Below are 16,456 nucleotides of genomic sequence, written 5' to 3' on the forward strand. Positions count from 1 at the left end.
TATTTTTTTTTTAAGGAATAAATTTGTACCAGGTCAAGCTAGAACATATTTACAGACAAATAATTTTTTTTTCTATCTTAAATGCCAAATGTATATAACGTATTTAAATATTCAGATTTTTTTTTTCATCCTAATACACTTTACAAAAAGATGTAATTGTTATTTTTTTAGTTATTTGGACATTTTTATGTTGATATTGATAGTACACTATATGCTTTTTCTCTTTCCTTTTTTAATTTAGTAAGTATTTAGGAAAAATACGGATTAGTTCTTAAATATTTCTTTGTCATGTCATTTTCTTCTGCTGGGAGAGGCGCTAAGAAGCTTGGTTAAATGTTTTTCCCCTAATAAAAAGCCTTCTACGCAGATTGTGGTTTTAGCTTATTAGTATTCATTAGTCACCGCTCTCTTCCCTCTAATGACAGGACAAGAGGTAATAAATTCTTCCTAACTGGCTGCTAATCATCTGTTAATCTTACTCTCATATTCCTTGTGAAATGGTGTTCGAGCCATGATGTTCTCACGTGTAAATTTGTTCTGGATGGTCTTGTTGTGCTAGAAGTGGTTGTTTATTAATCATTTTTAATTTTGGTTCACTTCTGTATGACCACTTCTTCTCCTCTCTGCCCTCACATTTAATCCGTCATTTAAACTGAGAGGAATAAAAGAACTTGAAAATGGAAACCACAGGTAAATTAGTCTGTCCTGAGTCACTTCTTTCACATAGACTTGTGCAGTGGTTACATCTAGCTAATGGTATGTGATTTAAATAATAGTTCTTGTTGGACAAAAGATGTTTGAAATGAAAGAAATTTTAACTGGAGCTGCTGTCAGGCAGCTCTAACAACTTCAAGAAATTATTCAAAAAAAGCAAACATGACAAGAATTATATATTTTTCCTGCCGAGACACATTTTCATTTCAGGTCAAAGCCAGTGTTCCCGACAGTTAACATAGGAATATGAAAAGTTTCCCAGAAACGGACATGAGCAACATTAGCAGAAGAGATCCAAGCATTGTCCTCAATGTCCATTACAAAGGACAGAACTGTTAGTAACATAAAATAATCAAATTGGAATAAAATTAGCTTTCACACAGGAATATTTCTCAACTAAATTTAAACAAAAAGGTAACTCCTTGAATACCAGGAGTCCACTATAGTACAACATACAGTTAACTACAGTGGACCCAAACATGGGGTCTGGATAACTCTATAACAATAATGTTTTGCTTTTGTTTGTGTAAACATACAGTTTTCAGGTAATAAAATTTCACAACTTTCAAAGCAAAATGTCACACGAATGTATCATCCAAAGCAGAAATAAGAAAAGACTTCAAGAAGAGGATATTGTTTTTGTTTTGTTTTTTTCTCCGCAGAACAATGAAGAATAACAATCACTGAACAAACTGTCACAGAAACACTAACCCAAGCACCAGAGCCTTCAGGTTTATTGTCATACTATACACATACAACAATAATAACATAAATGGTCACCACAGAGGATAGCCATGGTCAGCAACAATAATCAGATAGGCGGTGGCATTCGAATGATGATTGATCAGCATTATGGGGCTTCAACCTTGCCAAGAAAGCACTCTGTACATCGATTTACTACTGCCACCACTATCCTGAATTGTTCACAGAAGACGGGAAAGGTTTGGGGATTCATGCTTTTAATCCCAAATTCTGGCTGTAGTATCTGAAACCTCAGCAGAAACTGATTGTTCATTACACTGCAGTAAAGAGTCATTATCTGGCTTTCAGTTTCCTATTTGAGAACTTAACCTGGTTTTAGTATTCCCTCTGTTATCTCTCATCAGCAGTGTGATTGCATTATCATATTGTATTGTTTTTAGTTAAATCCACTTCCTTTATTTGGTACTTTTTCACCACAAACATCATCTCAAACCAATGCAGACAGCATTTTTAACGAATCTGTGCTAGTCCACGTTAAATTCAAATCATTCCAATTCAATCATATGCAGTCCAGACATATGGTCAGATTTAAATCCAGCCACATACAGTCTACCTCAGTTCAAATTATAATGCAATACAAATTCAGTATTTGTAATAATTCAAGGAACCCCTGCAGATTGAATTGAGTTGTGGATTTTGCAGGAATGACTTATCCTTAACAAACATGTGAACTTCTTAGATCTTCAGCTACTGACCTTACTGAAGGTTCCTCTACACAACAAGTACCCCAGCATCTGTGGGCCCCATTCTGTGATTTTTATGTTCCCTATCCTTTCTTCTACACTAGTGATTTCAGCCATCTAAGGAAAAGTCCTGATGACTCTGCAGTAGTTAGGCTCATTGTATCACTATATTTGTCTGGAAAGTCACTGAGCTCCTAAAAGGCACCTATTCTTTTGCAAATGCTTGTAGAAGCAGGCTGTGTGCCAAGAAGCTTGAGTTCAAAAACCTGTGACCTTACTTGATTACCTAAAGAAGTAAAACATTATGCAGATGCCTATAATGTAGATTTTTTTTGTTTTTATTTTTTGGAAGGGTACAGACTTGGTTACAAATTAGACATAATTTGCTAAAGGGTCAGATTGAATTTTATGGCACAAAAGTAAAGTGTTTGAATGTTTTTTAGTATTATTTATATATAACTGACTACTAGGTTGAAAGTCAAAGAAAAAGCTTCTTCTAATTGGAGAAGGAAGACCAGATTACAGTCAAACTTGTAAATCCTAATCCCCAAAGTTCATTTCACAATCTGAGCAAACTGGTGAATTCCTGTTAAACTGTAAAAGCAGTGATACATTATTTCGTTCTTTCTACATCAACAGACTCAATGCCATGAATCCCAACATTGATGTGTTTAGTTGCTATAGAGGGGAAATATTGCAATATGCCATTGTTACTTTTGCACAGTTTGCAGGTACAGATTCTCAGTCGTGGTAGGTATCTCTACTCTAGAGAGGGTCAGGGTGAAGTTCAAGGGAGGAAAACTTGATAAAGAGTGGAAAGATTTGTTGAAACTGAGTTAATGTACACATGGGAAAAAAGGTAAAGTGAAGAAAGTGAGTGAAAAGAAACAGCTCTGCTATAAAGAAGTGACAATTTTGAAAAGGAACCATGGCAAAAGGAGTGGTAAGTGCAGGGAGGAGAGATTTGAAAGAAAGGGTAAGCCTCTGTAGGTAGCTGTAATTAAAGTAAGGCTTGTCCCCTGCGTGGCAAATACACACACATGCTGCTAATACACACAGATGATTGGAACCCTTCATTGCCAATCGAGCCACTCCTCCATGGGTGGTAAATAGGCTTTACCCCCCAGTCCACATTAGGCATTTCAAAGAAACCTATTACCCCAGTGTTCAAATTGCACTTTTGTTTTTATTAAAACCAAAACACCAAGCCAGTCCCAGTGTAATGTAGCACTGGATTTGCTTTTAAATAATACATAAGCAGGGGGAGCGATACTTCAAAAATGTGCATGCTATTACATAGCAGAAATGTAGACAAAAGGATAATTCATCAATATATTCACTTGATAAATAAAACATTAGCTGTGTTATAAGGTCACAGTTGGCATGTTGGACATATTAACTATTTAGCAGGTTTGACTGGCTCAATTCAGTATGTCGCACCCGCTGCGTAGCTGTGCTCTAAAGTTTAATAAGCTTTGGCTTTTTTAAAATACATTTAGACAGAGCATTAAAAGCATGTTGTACATTTGAACTTTTGAATTACAAAATGGAGAACTTTCAATGAGATTGGAATGACACATTTCCTCCCAGGACCTGAGTTTATCACGATAATAATACGATTTGTAAAAACTTTTGTTTAAAAAATGAGAAAACTTTAGCAGGAAATACGGCCTAGGCAACCAAGGTTATAAAATGTGCAGTTTCTTTTTGTAAACCTAAAATTTAAATACTTGTTTAGCAAAACTAATATTCCACTGAAAGGACACTAGACTGTACAGTCAAAGGGAAGAAATTTATTTTAGTTCAATGAGACCAAAAACGAGCAATTTGGCCATCAGACAAGACGTTTTGTTTGGCAGAAATCCTGGACGACAATTTGTTTCCATCTGCAAAAGAACTGCGGTTTCGGGGAACATTTGATTTGCAGCAAGACAATGGCCCGACGCATCCAGCTAGACCTACACAGACGGGGCTTAGAGACGACAAGGCGGATGTTCTGGAGTGGACCAGTCAAAGCCCAGACCTCAACCTGACAGAGAACTTGTGGCAGGAACAGAAAAGGGTTGTTAACAGCTGATCCCCACGCAACTTGACAAATCTTCATCAGTTTAAAAATAGAAATTTGAATAAGTCAGCTGATTTACTTGGGCTTTGGCAAAAAAAAAAAAAAAGAAACGCTATCTTGATTGACTTGCAAAAGTAGAAAAAGGGTAAACAGCTTTTATTATAGACATCATAATATGTTTGTAATAAATTATTTTTTTTTATTATAGACAGTATTTTTGTCAACATGATTTTTTTGTCAACATGTTGTTTCTGCATTTCATGTTCTATTTGTGTCCAGGTTTGGAAAGAAAAAGGAGGAGAAGAAGGAGGCAAAGGCTGCTGTGCAACGACAAAAATCAGACGTTCTGAGTGACCTGGAGCTTGAAAGGATGAGAGAAGAGAGAGAAAGGTCAGGAACCTTCTCTAAAATATGATTAGCAAACTTATCACACATTGTTCTTTGATCACAGGATTTTCTACTTTTTCCTTGCTAACAACTTTGTTCCGCTGCACGCTTTTGGTAAAGCTCTTTCTCTGTGACAGTTCTTGTTTGTGAATTATTAGTAGCCTACTAAAGTACCTACTGCTGCTCTGTAACAGGGAGTAATTGTTCCTTTGTTTCTCTTTAAGGATTGAAGCTGTGCATCCTGAGCTGCAGGAAAAACTGCCCAGAGACCAGCAGGGTGGCGGTGGTGGGGCAGCATATCCACACTTCGAGGATGACGATGCCGACCCAAACTATGCCAGGATACAGACCTTCAGGGACCGAGAGATGGGTTCAGGGCCACCGCCGCTGCCGCAGTCACCTCTCTACAGTTCAGTTCAGCACGCTCATGCCCGCTCGGCTTCGCCACAGGGCCCTCCCAGCTTCCCAGGACATGGGAAGCATGTTAACGATGCTGGAGTTCTCCCTGATGATGACCCCATCGATAGGCTGTATGCCAAAGTTAACAAGCCTAGAGGTTCTGGAGCTACGTCGCCGCACACTCCTTCCCCAGCGCCTCCAAGTGACAGGTAGGGTTCAGCGACTTTATCTGTGAAGCACTTTTGTTCAAGGTCACCATCTTTTTTTTATATAGATGGTATTTTGATTTTCGAAGCTCATAGAACCACATAACCTTCTATATTTTATCACACACAAAAATTACAAAATCCAATGGATGATTGAAAAACAGACACTATGTGAAACCAAGAATGAAATAATAATATTAATGCAAAGGAAAACCGTTGTTGCATTTTATTAACAGATTTAAGTAGACATGGTGGCCTGGGTTATTTAAAAACGCTGAATGGGAAAACATATTTTTGGTTTGGTTTATATTAAAGTGGTAACATTTAGAATCCTCACATCAGTTAGCCCAATTTTTGTAGCAAAATTATAACTTAATATGTCTAACAGTATTAATATTGACATATTTTCCCATTTTAGTAATGCAAACAAAATACTTTACGTAATGTGTGCATCTTCGTCATGCTCAGTATGCATAATACCAAGTGTTACAAAGAAAGTTGTTTCCATATTCCATAGGCTGCATTCAAGATCTCCATGTGCTATTTTTTTTTTTTCTGTTAACATAAAATTTGTGATTTACTGATGCAGATCCTAAAGCTGATGGAGACTGGTGGGGGTATCATGATAAAAAGGAAGAAAGAAAAAATTGGTGAAAATGTTAATTGGAACCTATGATCTCAGCACAATACACAATAACTCTGCAATCTTGCAGGTTTACTTAAAAAAAAATTCTCAATTAAAGCTTCCAGTCTCTCTATAGATTTCTGTTGATGCTCTGTTTTAATGCCAAACTTATTCTAGGGTGGATCAATACTCTAAGTCTTGCACTAGATACTGCATTTCTGATAAAAGAAGCACATCCATGAAAGGCTTGTGGTAAATATGTCATGCCATATATATATATTTTTAAATTCTGGATAGGTTTAGCCCACGACTTTTTAATTAACCACAAATGACATGAGTAGATTATAGAAAATGACTTTTAAACATCATATCAAAACACAAGTCCAACATTTCTCAGGACAAATGACTGTATGAATCATTATTGTTGGTGAATAGGTTTGTCATGAATTAATCCAAACTATAGAAATAAGAAGTAACCAGAACCCAGACTTACTCTGTTGTTTTCTCTCGATTGTTGCATCACTCCATCAGTGTAACTCATGCTAATATTTTTCTCCCTGCTGTCTAGCAAAAGCTTACTTTTGGTATGATCAGAGAGTGAATTTTCTGCTTGAAGCTTCAGTATGATACTCCTCCTTCTTTACATTTTATCATATCAGTGACAGTTCTCTAATTCTGGAACATATCTACCAGTACATACACTCTAGCTCACACACACACACACACACATCTTCTCACCTTGTGTACCTATGAGAAAAGTGAGGACGCCAACCACCTTGATGGACAGCTCCATCCTCCATGGAGCCGTTTCCTGGCAGCCTTTCTTGTATTGTTTTCTTCATGCAAAATCGTATATATTTCAGTGCCTTGACCTTGACTTCTACAATAGATTATGGGATTCATATTAAGTATGAGAGTTGTGCTCACCAGTGCATGTTTTATTTTAAGGTGGTAGAAAATGTGGTTTAGCAGGTAATGAATGTTTAAATAAAGTCATTTCCATTTCAGTTACATGTGGATAAAGAATATGTGACATATTTTATGAAAATCTACATCTTTGACCTTAACTCCAGGTTTACACTCTTGTCCCATAATCCCTGGTCTCCCTACATGTAATTTGGATTATGTAAATGTACTCAGCTTGCTTTGGCTTGCATGCTGATATTTCCTGTTAAGTATGTTAATCCCAGCCATTTTGAAATGATTTCTTATGAAAGCACTTTATTTTATTTGCACCTTATAACAAGTCTGATGTACTCATTATCAGAGGGTATTTTTCTTGATTTATTTGTACACATGCTGGTGCTTTGTTGCTTAGTTCCTTCTTTATTTTATAATATTCAGTGTTTGTTTTCCAAGATGCCCATATTTTCTCAAAAGAAGTTGCAAAAGTCAGAGAAGGTCTCGATTTTGGAGTCGTTTAACCATGACCGGCAGTCTTGGCAGATAGTGCTGTTCATTTATCATCACTTCCTGAAACCTGATGATGCAGACTAAAGGAAGTCCAGGTATTGGCTGACAGCAATCGATGTGGCTGGAAAAAGAAGGTGGTGTGTCAGCAGCGGTGTCTGTATGTGTGCATTAACGGAGGTCAGAGCCACCGGAGGCATGTGGGATACAGAGATAAACAGGATCGCCAAGGACTCCCTTCCATCAGTACATTAGCAAAGCAGTGAAGCATGGCTGCTTAGACATGTGCACTAAAATGCACACCCACATGCTCAGAAAAGGTGTTTTGTGAGCAATGACAGGCTACAAATAAATTGTATGTGAACATACTGTTGGGTGTTTATGGGAAGACTTAAAAAATAAACTGTTTGATGGCAACAAATATTTTTGTTGACAAAAAAATAAATACTTTGTGGGATTTTTTTAAATACATGTATCATTCTTGATGATAATGAGAATGATATCTATATGTAAATATTGTTCATTTTAAGAAACCTGTTTACCACAGTAAATGCTTGTAATGTAACCAAAAAACAACAACAACAAAAACATTTTGTTGCCTATTTGTAGTTTCCCTAATGTCTAAACTCAGGTCTGGGAGTTAAACACATAGAGGAGTTAAACTGTTTTGCTGCAGTTACAATCAAAATGCTTAGTTTGTATGGAAAGACCTGAATGACAATTATAAAGAACTGACTATGACAAGATCTAACTGAACACCAAAGACATGTGCGTCATGACAGAATGTGATACATAACAGAATGCTCAATTAATCTTGATCAAAACTGTTCATCTTTGGTGTATATAGCATCTTATTCTCATGGGCATATATTTAAGCCTGTGTATTTTTGTTTTATACTAGGTATCCTACACTTCCTGTAATTATTGGTTTGAAAAAAGAAAACGGGGCATAAAAATGTAGTTCCAAGCTATTCCCAGGACCAAATGTCAAAATGTATTGCTAATTTATCTGACTAATCCTGAATCAGTTGCATAGTATCTTTAAATTTTAATGTTCATGATTGTCACAAAAATCATATCATATGGGAAAAAAACAAAGACATTCTTCATAACAGTGTTTGTTTTTTTCTGCTTTGGATTCATTGTAAACAGACTCCAGAAATTAAGCAGACTCCAGAAATTAACTGGAAAAAATATAATTCTATCCCTGCAGCATGAAAAAAACCAACAAAAAAATACAATTTTGCTACTACTGATGCTTAACCAAAAACAGTCAAAGTTTCTTAATACCTGAACACCTTAATACACCCTAATACAAACAAATATTGAAGAAAAAACGATTGGGACTGAACAACTGTATAGCCATAAGAAAACCACTAATTAGTGAGGATATTCAGAGAAATGCTTCGGTTTGCCATAAAGATTGGAATCTGTAGGTGATGGATAGATGGTTATATTGTCTGATGAATCCAGACTTACTGTCTTCAAAAGTGATGGGCACATCAGGGTAAGAAGAGTGGCAGATGAAGTAATGCACCCATCATGCCTAGTCCCTACTGTACAAGCAGTGCAGAGGTTGCAGTGCCATAAACTTGGGTTCAGCAACACTAAGTGCCCAAAGAAGGATGGTATAACCTGGTCATCCAGTATAGTAGTTCACTACTTTGTCAACATTGTGTTCTATAATGTTATGTTGACAATATGGTTTCAATAGGTTGACATCTTCAGAAATATCTGCTATGAATCCACAGTGAATGTTTCTATGTTTACTTTAAAAGGGGCTGAAGATGGATGGAGAACTTATAGGAACTTATAGGAACCATGTTTTGCACCTCAGGTGTGATAGCTGATCAATTTAGCATTTATTTTCATTCTCAATGGACACACTGTGTCTGCAGATTTGCAAAGTGTGTGCATCGGTAGATACACGCATAGAAAATGCAATTTCCTTAAAGTTCATACAGAGTTTACGTATTCATGCATCCATTATTTATTCCCTTCCAATCATACTTTCTCTGTTTGTCTGCCAGTAACCTTCTTCATATTATTTCCCATGTTTTTACATTTTTCTTCTCTTTTTTTTCTTAGAAGTGCCCTTTAAATAACCCATCATCTAAACTCATAATGTAAGCAAAGTTTATTTTAAATAATCATATCAATTTAAAATTTGACGGTGTCTTGTTGGTCATTGACTTTATAAAGTAGTATTTTCTCCAACTTGACAACGAAAGGAATAAGTAAACCCAGCCTCAGTCTAGTTGTAGCATTCATTTTAAAACCTAAACATTTCTTAAGAGAACCGTAGACTTAATAAAGCGTCTTTATAATATGGAAATCAGTTTCCACCAGGAGAAAATGTACAAACACTTATCCAGTCTATTTTCTGAAGTGACCTGCTAAGCCTTGGATGAGAGCAGCCCTCCGTTTTCATGAACAGCTGCCCCCCCTCCCACCGTCATCCATCCACCACCAGCCAACCCGTCCAAGTACCCCTCACAGGTTACCATAACAACCACGACCTCTGGCACTCCACCAATTAGAAAACAATCAGCCTTGAGAGACCAAAGTGAAGTGAGCTTGGCAGAGCAGGAAGGAGGGGCATTGTAGTACATGTGTAAAGGATAAGCAGCGAACAAGACACAAAGAAAAAGCATGAAATAAAAGCAGGTCCTCGTAAGGGTGGTTTGTTTTGCATTTAATTAGAACAAAAATGGGTTTTGTTAATTGAAAAAAATATTGGTACATTAGAACATTAATTCCTTTTAGTATTTCATGCAACTGGGTGTTTTGGATGTGTTGGCCTTCCTAATAACTTATGTTTGCTTTTCAGAATGTATCACATTATGTCAGTCTAAAGACATTCAGTGATGCTTCAAGATGTGAGTAATCTGATGATGCCTTTAAGTGGGTACATTGCAAATTCACCTTTTTGCCAACTTAGACACCTGTTTTATACCCAAGCATTTCCATTTCATTTCAACCTTCTTCTATTTTACACATGGGAACAAACCAATTTTTGACCATCTTGGTGAAAATATTGTTTTTTTTAGAAGTTTGATTTTTTTATTATTATTATTTATTTATAATTTAATTGTATTTTGTTTTCCAAAGATTTTGTAATACACCCAAATCCATTGATTCTGTTCTCCTTTTTAGCGTTAGGGGACTGATGGAAATGATTCCCTCAAACTAGATTAGACAATATAATAATCAAAAACAAATACAAATTTTACCTTAAAGCTGTTTTTGTTAAACATTTACTAAAATAGAAAATTATCTACATACATGTAGTGAGACAGAAACTTTCAGTGTTGCTTGGCGACTTGCTTGAGATGATCTCTCTTCCTCCCGTTGGCTCATGAGGCAAAGCAAAAACCTATCCCTTTTTCTGTCTCTTTTGTTAAACACATGGACTTTTGCATGCATATATATACCTGCCTTGTAGGTCTGAGATTTTCCACATCAATCTAGTCTTGAAGGTAATTATCAAGTAGAATGCTTTTGCCATATATTTGAACTCTTTTTTTTCNATTTTTGTCAACATGATTTTTTTGTCAACATGTTGTTTCTGCATTTCATGTTCTATTTGTGTCCAGGTTTGGAAAGAAAAAGGAGGAGAAGAAGGAGGCAAAGGCTGCTGTGCAACGACAAAAATCAGACGTTCTGAGTGACCTGGAGCTTGAAAGGATGAGAGAAGAGAGAGAAAGGTCAGGAACCTTCTCTAAAATATGATTAGCAAACTTATCACACATTGTTCTTTGATCACAGGATTTTCTACTTTTTCCTTGCTAACAACTTTGTTCCGCTGCACGCTTTTGGTAAAGCTCTTTCTCTGTGACAGTTCTTGTTTGTGAATTATTAGTAGCCTACTAAAGTACCTACTGCTGCTCTGTAACAGGGAGTAATTGTTCCTTTGTTTCTCTTTAAGGATTGAAGCTGTGCATCCTGAGCTGCAGGAAAAACTGCCCAGAGACCAGCAGGGTGGCGGTGGTGGGGCAGCATATCCACACTTCGAGGATGACGATGCCGACCCAAACTATGCCAGGATACAGACCTTCAGGGACCGAGAGATGGGTTCAGGGCCACCGCCGCTGCCGCAGTCACCTCTCTACAGTTCAGTTCAGCACGCTCATGCCCGCTCGGCTTCGCCACAGGGCCCTCCCAGCTTCCCAGGACATGGGAAGCATGTTAACGATGCTGGAGTTCTCCCTGATGATGACCCCATCGATAGGCTGTATGCCAAAGTTAACAAGCCTAGAGGTTCTGGAGCTACGTCGCCGCACACTCCTTCCCCAGCGCCTCCAAGTGACAGGTAGGGTTCAGCGACTTTATCTGTGAAGCACTTTTGTTCAAGGTCACCATCTTTTTTTTTTATATAGATGGTATTTTGATTTTCGAAGCTCATAGAACCACATAACCTTCTATATTTTATCACACACAAAAATTACAAAATCCAATGGATGATTGAAAAACAGACACTATGTGAAACCAAGAATGAAATAATAATATTAATGCAAAGGAAAACCGTTGTTGCATTTTATTAACAGATTTAAGTAGACATGGTGGCCTGGGTTATTTAAAAACGCTGAATGGGAAAACATATTTTTGGTTTGGTTTATATTAAAGTGGTAACATTTAGAATCCTCACATCAGTTAGCCCAATTTTTGTAGCAAAATTATAACTTAATATGTCTAACAGTATTAATATTGACATATTTTCCCATTTTAGTAATGCAAACAAAATACTTTACGTAATGTGTGCATCTTCGTCATGCTCAGTATGCATAATACCAAGTGTTACAAAGAAAGTTGTTTCCATATTCCATAGGCTGCATTCAAGATCTCCATGTGCTATTTTTTTTTTTTCTGTTAACATAAAATTTGTGATTTACTGATGCAGATCCTAAAGCTGATGGAGACTGGTGGGGGTATCATGATAAAAAGGAAGAAAGAAAAAATTGGTGAAAATGTTAATTGGAACCTATGATCTCAGCACAATACACAATAACTCTGCAATCTTGCAGGTTTACTTAAAAAAAAATTCTCAATTAAAGCTTCCAGTCTCTCTATAGATTTCTGTTGATGCTCTGTTTTAATGCCAAACTTATTCTAGGGTGGATCAATACTCTAAGTCTTGCACTAGATACTGCATTTCTGATAAAAGAAGCACATCCATGAAAGGCTTGTGGTAAATATGTCATGCCATATATATATATTTTTAAATTCTGGATAGGTTTAGCCCACGACTTTTTAATTAACCACAAATGACATGAGTAGATTATAGAAAATGACTTTTAAACATCATATCAAAACACAAGTCCAACATTTCTCAGGACAAATGACTGTATGAATCATTATTGTTGGTGAATAGGTTTGTCATGAATTAATCCAAACTATAGAAATAAGAAGTAACCAGAACCCAGACTTACTCTGTTGTTTTCTCTCGATTGTTGCATCACTCCATCAGTGTAACTCATGCTAATATTTTTCTCCCTGCTGTCTAGCAAAAGCTTACTTTTGGTATGATCAGAGAGTGAATTTTCTGCTTGAAGCTTCAGTATGATACTCCTCCTTCTTTACATTTTATCATATCAGTGACAGTTCTCTAATTCTGGAACATATCTACCAGTACATACACTCTAGCTCACACACACACACACACACATCTTCTCACCTTGTGTACCTATGAGAAAAGTGAGGACGCCAACCACCTTGATGGACAGCTCCATCCTCCATGGAGCCGTTTCCTGGCAGCCTTTCTTGTATTGTTTTCTTCATGCAAAATCGTATATATTTCAGTGCCTTGACCTTGACTTCTACAATAGATTATGGGATTCATATTAAGTATGAGAGTTGTGCTCACCAGTGCATGTTTTATTTTAAGGTGGTAGAAAATGTGGTTTAGCAGGTAATGAATGTTTAAATAAAGTCATTTCCATTTCAGTTACATGTGGATAAAGAATATGTGACATATTTTATGAAAATCTACATCTTTGACCTTAACTCCAGGTTTACACTCTTGTCCCATAATCCCTGGTCTCCCTACATGTAATTTGGATTATGTAAATGTACTCAGCTTGCTTTGGCTTGCATGCTGATATTTCCTGTTAAGTATGTTAATCCCAGCCATTTTGAAATGATTTCTTATGAAAGCACTTTATTTTATTTGCACCTTATAACAAGTCTGATGTACTCATTATCAGAGGGTATTTTTCTTGATTTATTTGTACACATGCTGGTGCTTTGTTGCTTAGTTCCTTCTTTATTTTATAATATTCAGTGTTTGTTTTCCAAGATGCCCATATTTTCTCAAAAGAAGTTGCAAAAGTCAGAGAAGGTCTCGATTTTGGAGTCGTTTAACCATGACCGGCAGTCTTGGCAGATAGTGCTGTTCATTTATCATCACTTCCTGAAACCTGATGATGCAGACTAAAGGAAGTCCAGGTATTGGCTGACAGCAATCGATGTGGCTGGAAAAAGAAGGTGGTGTGTCAGCAGCGGTGTCTGTATGTGTGCATTAACGGAGGTCAGAGCCACCGGAGGCATGTGGGATACAGAGATAAACAGGATCGCCAAGGACTCCCTTCCATCAGTACATTAGCAAAGCAGTGAAGCATGGCTGCTTAGACATGTGCACTAAAATGCACACCCACATGCTCAGAAAAGGTGTTTTGTGAGCAATGACAGGCTACAAATAAATTGTATGTGAACATACTGTTGGGTGTTTATGGGAAGACTTAAAAAATAAACTGTTTGATGGCAACAAATATTTTTGTTGACAAAAAAATAAATACTTTGTGGGATTTTTTTAAATACATGTATCATTCTTGATGATAATGAGAATGATATCTATATGTAAATATTGTTCATTTTAAGAAACCTGTTTACCACAGTAAATGCTTGTAATGTAACCAAAAAACAACAACAACAAAAACATTTTGTTGCCTATTTGTAGTTTCCCTAATGTCTAAACTCAGGTCTGGGAGTTAAACACATAGAGGAGTTAAACTGTTTTGCTGCAGTTACAATCAAAATGCTTAGTTTGTATGGAAAGACCTGAATGACAATTATAAAGAACTGACTATGACAAGATCTAACTGAACACCAAAGACATGTGCGTCATGACAGAATGTGATACATAACAGAATGCTCAATTAATCTTGATCAAAACTGTTCATCTTTGGTGTATATAGCATCTTATTCTCATGGGCATATATTTAAGCCTGTGTATTTTTGTTTTATACTAGGTATCCTACACTTCCTGTAATTATTGGTTTGAAAAAAGAAAACGGGGCATAAAAATGTAGTTCCAAGCTATTCCCAGGACCAAATGTCAAAATGTATTGCTAATTTATCTGACTAATCCTGAATCAGTTGCATAGTATCTTTAAATTTTAATGTTCATGATTGTCACAAAAATCATATCATATGGGAAAAAAACAAAGACATTCTTCATAACAGTGTTTGTTTTTTTCTGCTTTGGATTCATTGTAAACAGACTCCAGAAATTAAGCAGACTCCAGAAATTAACTGGAAAAAATATAATTCTATCCCTGCAGCATGAAAAAAAACAACAAAAAAATACAATTTTGCTACTACTGATGCTTAACCAAAAACAGTCAAAGTTTCTTAATACCTGAACACCTTAATACACCCTAATACAAACAAATATTGAAGAAAAAACGATTGGGACTGAACAACTGTATAGCCATAAGAAAACCACTAATTAGTGAGGATATTCAGAGAAATGCTTCGGTTTGCCATAAAGATTGGAATCTGTAGGTGATGGATAGATGGTTATATTGTCTGATGAATCCAGACTTACTGTCTTCAAAAGTGATGGGCACATCAGGGTAAGAAGAGTGGCAGATGAAGTAATGCACCCATCATGCCTAGTCCCTACTGTACAAGCAGTGCAGAGGTTGCAGTGCCATAAACTTGGGTTCAGCAACACTAAGTGCCCAAAGAAGGATGGTATAACCTGGTCATCCAGTATAGTAGTTCACTACTTTGTCAACATTGTGTTCTATAATGTTATGTTGACAATATGGTTTCAATAGGTTGACATCTTCAGAAATATCTGCTATGAATCCACAGTGAATGTTTCTATGTTTACTTTAAAAGGGGCTGAAGATGGATGGAGAACTTATAGGAACTTATAGGAACCATGTTTTGCACCTCAGGTGTGATAGCTGATCAATTTAGCATTTATTTTCATTCTCAATGGACACACTGTGTCTGCAGATTTGCAAAGTGTGTGCATCGCATACACGCATAGAAAATGCAATTTCCTTAAAGTTCATACAGAGTTTATGTATTCATGCATCCATTATTTATTCCCTTCCAATCATACTTTCTCTGTTTGTCTGCCAGTAACCTTCTTCATATTATTTCCCATGTTTTTACATTTTTCTTCTCTTTTTTTTCTTAGAAGTGCCCTTTAAATAACCCATCATCTAAACTCATAATGTAAGCAAAGTTTATTTTAAATAATCATATCAATTTAAAATTTGACGGTGTCTTGTTGGTCATTGACTTTATAAAGTAGTATTTTCTCCAACTTGACAACGAAAGGAATAAGTAAACCCAGCCTCAGTCTAGTTGTAGCATTCATTTTAAAACCTAAACATTTCTTAAGAGAACCGTAGACTTAATAAAGCGTCTTTATAATATGGAAATCAGTTTCCACCAGGAGAAAATGTACAAACACTTATCCAGTCTATTTTCTGAAGTGACCTGCTAAGCCTTGGATGAGAGCAGCCCTCCGTTTTCATGAACAGCTGCCCCCCCTCCCACCGTCATCCATCCACCACCAGCCAACCCGTCCAAGTACCCCTCACAGGTTACCATAACAACCACGACCTCTGGCACTCCACCAATTAGAAAACAATCAGCCTTGAGAGACCAAAGTGAAGTGAGCTTGGCAGAGCAGGAAGGAGGGGCATTGTAGTACATGTGTAAAGGATAAGCAGCGAACAAGACACAAAGAAAAAGCATGAAATAAAAGCAGGTCCTCGTAAGGGTGGTTTGTTTTGCATTTAATTAGAACAAAAATGGGTTTTGTTAATTGAAAAAAATATTGGTACATTAGAACATTAATTCCTTTTAGTATTTCATGCAACTGGGTGTTTTGGATGTGTTGGCCTTCCTAATAACTTATGTTTGCTTTTCAGAATGTATCACATTATGTCAGTCTAAAGACATT

The 16,456-nt window shown here is 36.5% G+C and overlaps 1 protein-coding gene across 4 annotated transcripts in view; it reads left to right on the plus strand.

Annotated features, from left to right (window-relative positions):
* Nucleotides 1-16,456, plus strand: part of pard3bb (par-3 family cell polarity regulator beta b) — a 241,538-nt gene that overhangs the window by 145,082 nt on the left and 80,000 nt on the right. For 2 of the 4 annotated variants that reach the window (XM_015034257.1, XM_015034273.1), the window contains 2 exons: nucleotides 4,504-4,614; nucleotides 4,836-5,247. In XM_015034257.1, the coding sequence (XP_014889743.1) occupies nucleotides 4,504-4,614; nucleotides 4,836-5,223 (499 nt within the window). In that variant the 3' untranslated portion in view covers nucleotides 5,224-5,247. Of the gene's footprint in view, nucleotides 1-4,503; nucleotides 4,615-4,835; nucleotides 5,249-16,456 lie in introns of those variants that run through there. The other 2 variants (XM_015034281.1, XM_015034263.1) reach the window with 2 other exon arrangements.

The sequence above is a fragment of the Poecilia latipinna genome, unplaced genomic scaffold, assembly GCF_001443285.1.
Source record: "Poecilia latipinna isolate Pla-1442-1.1 unplaced genomic scaffold, P_latipinna-1.0 Scaffold17, whole genome shotgun sequence".
NCBI classification, from domain to species: domain Eukaryota; kingdom Metazoa; phylum Chordata; class Actinopteri; order Cyprinodontiformes; family Poeciliidae; genus Poecilia; species Poecilia latipinna.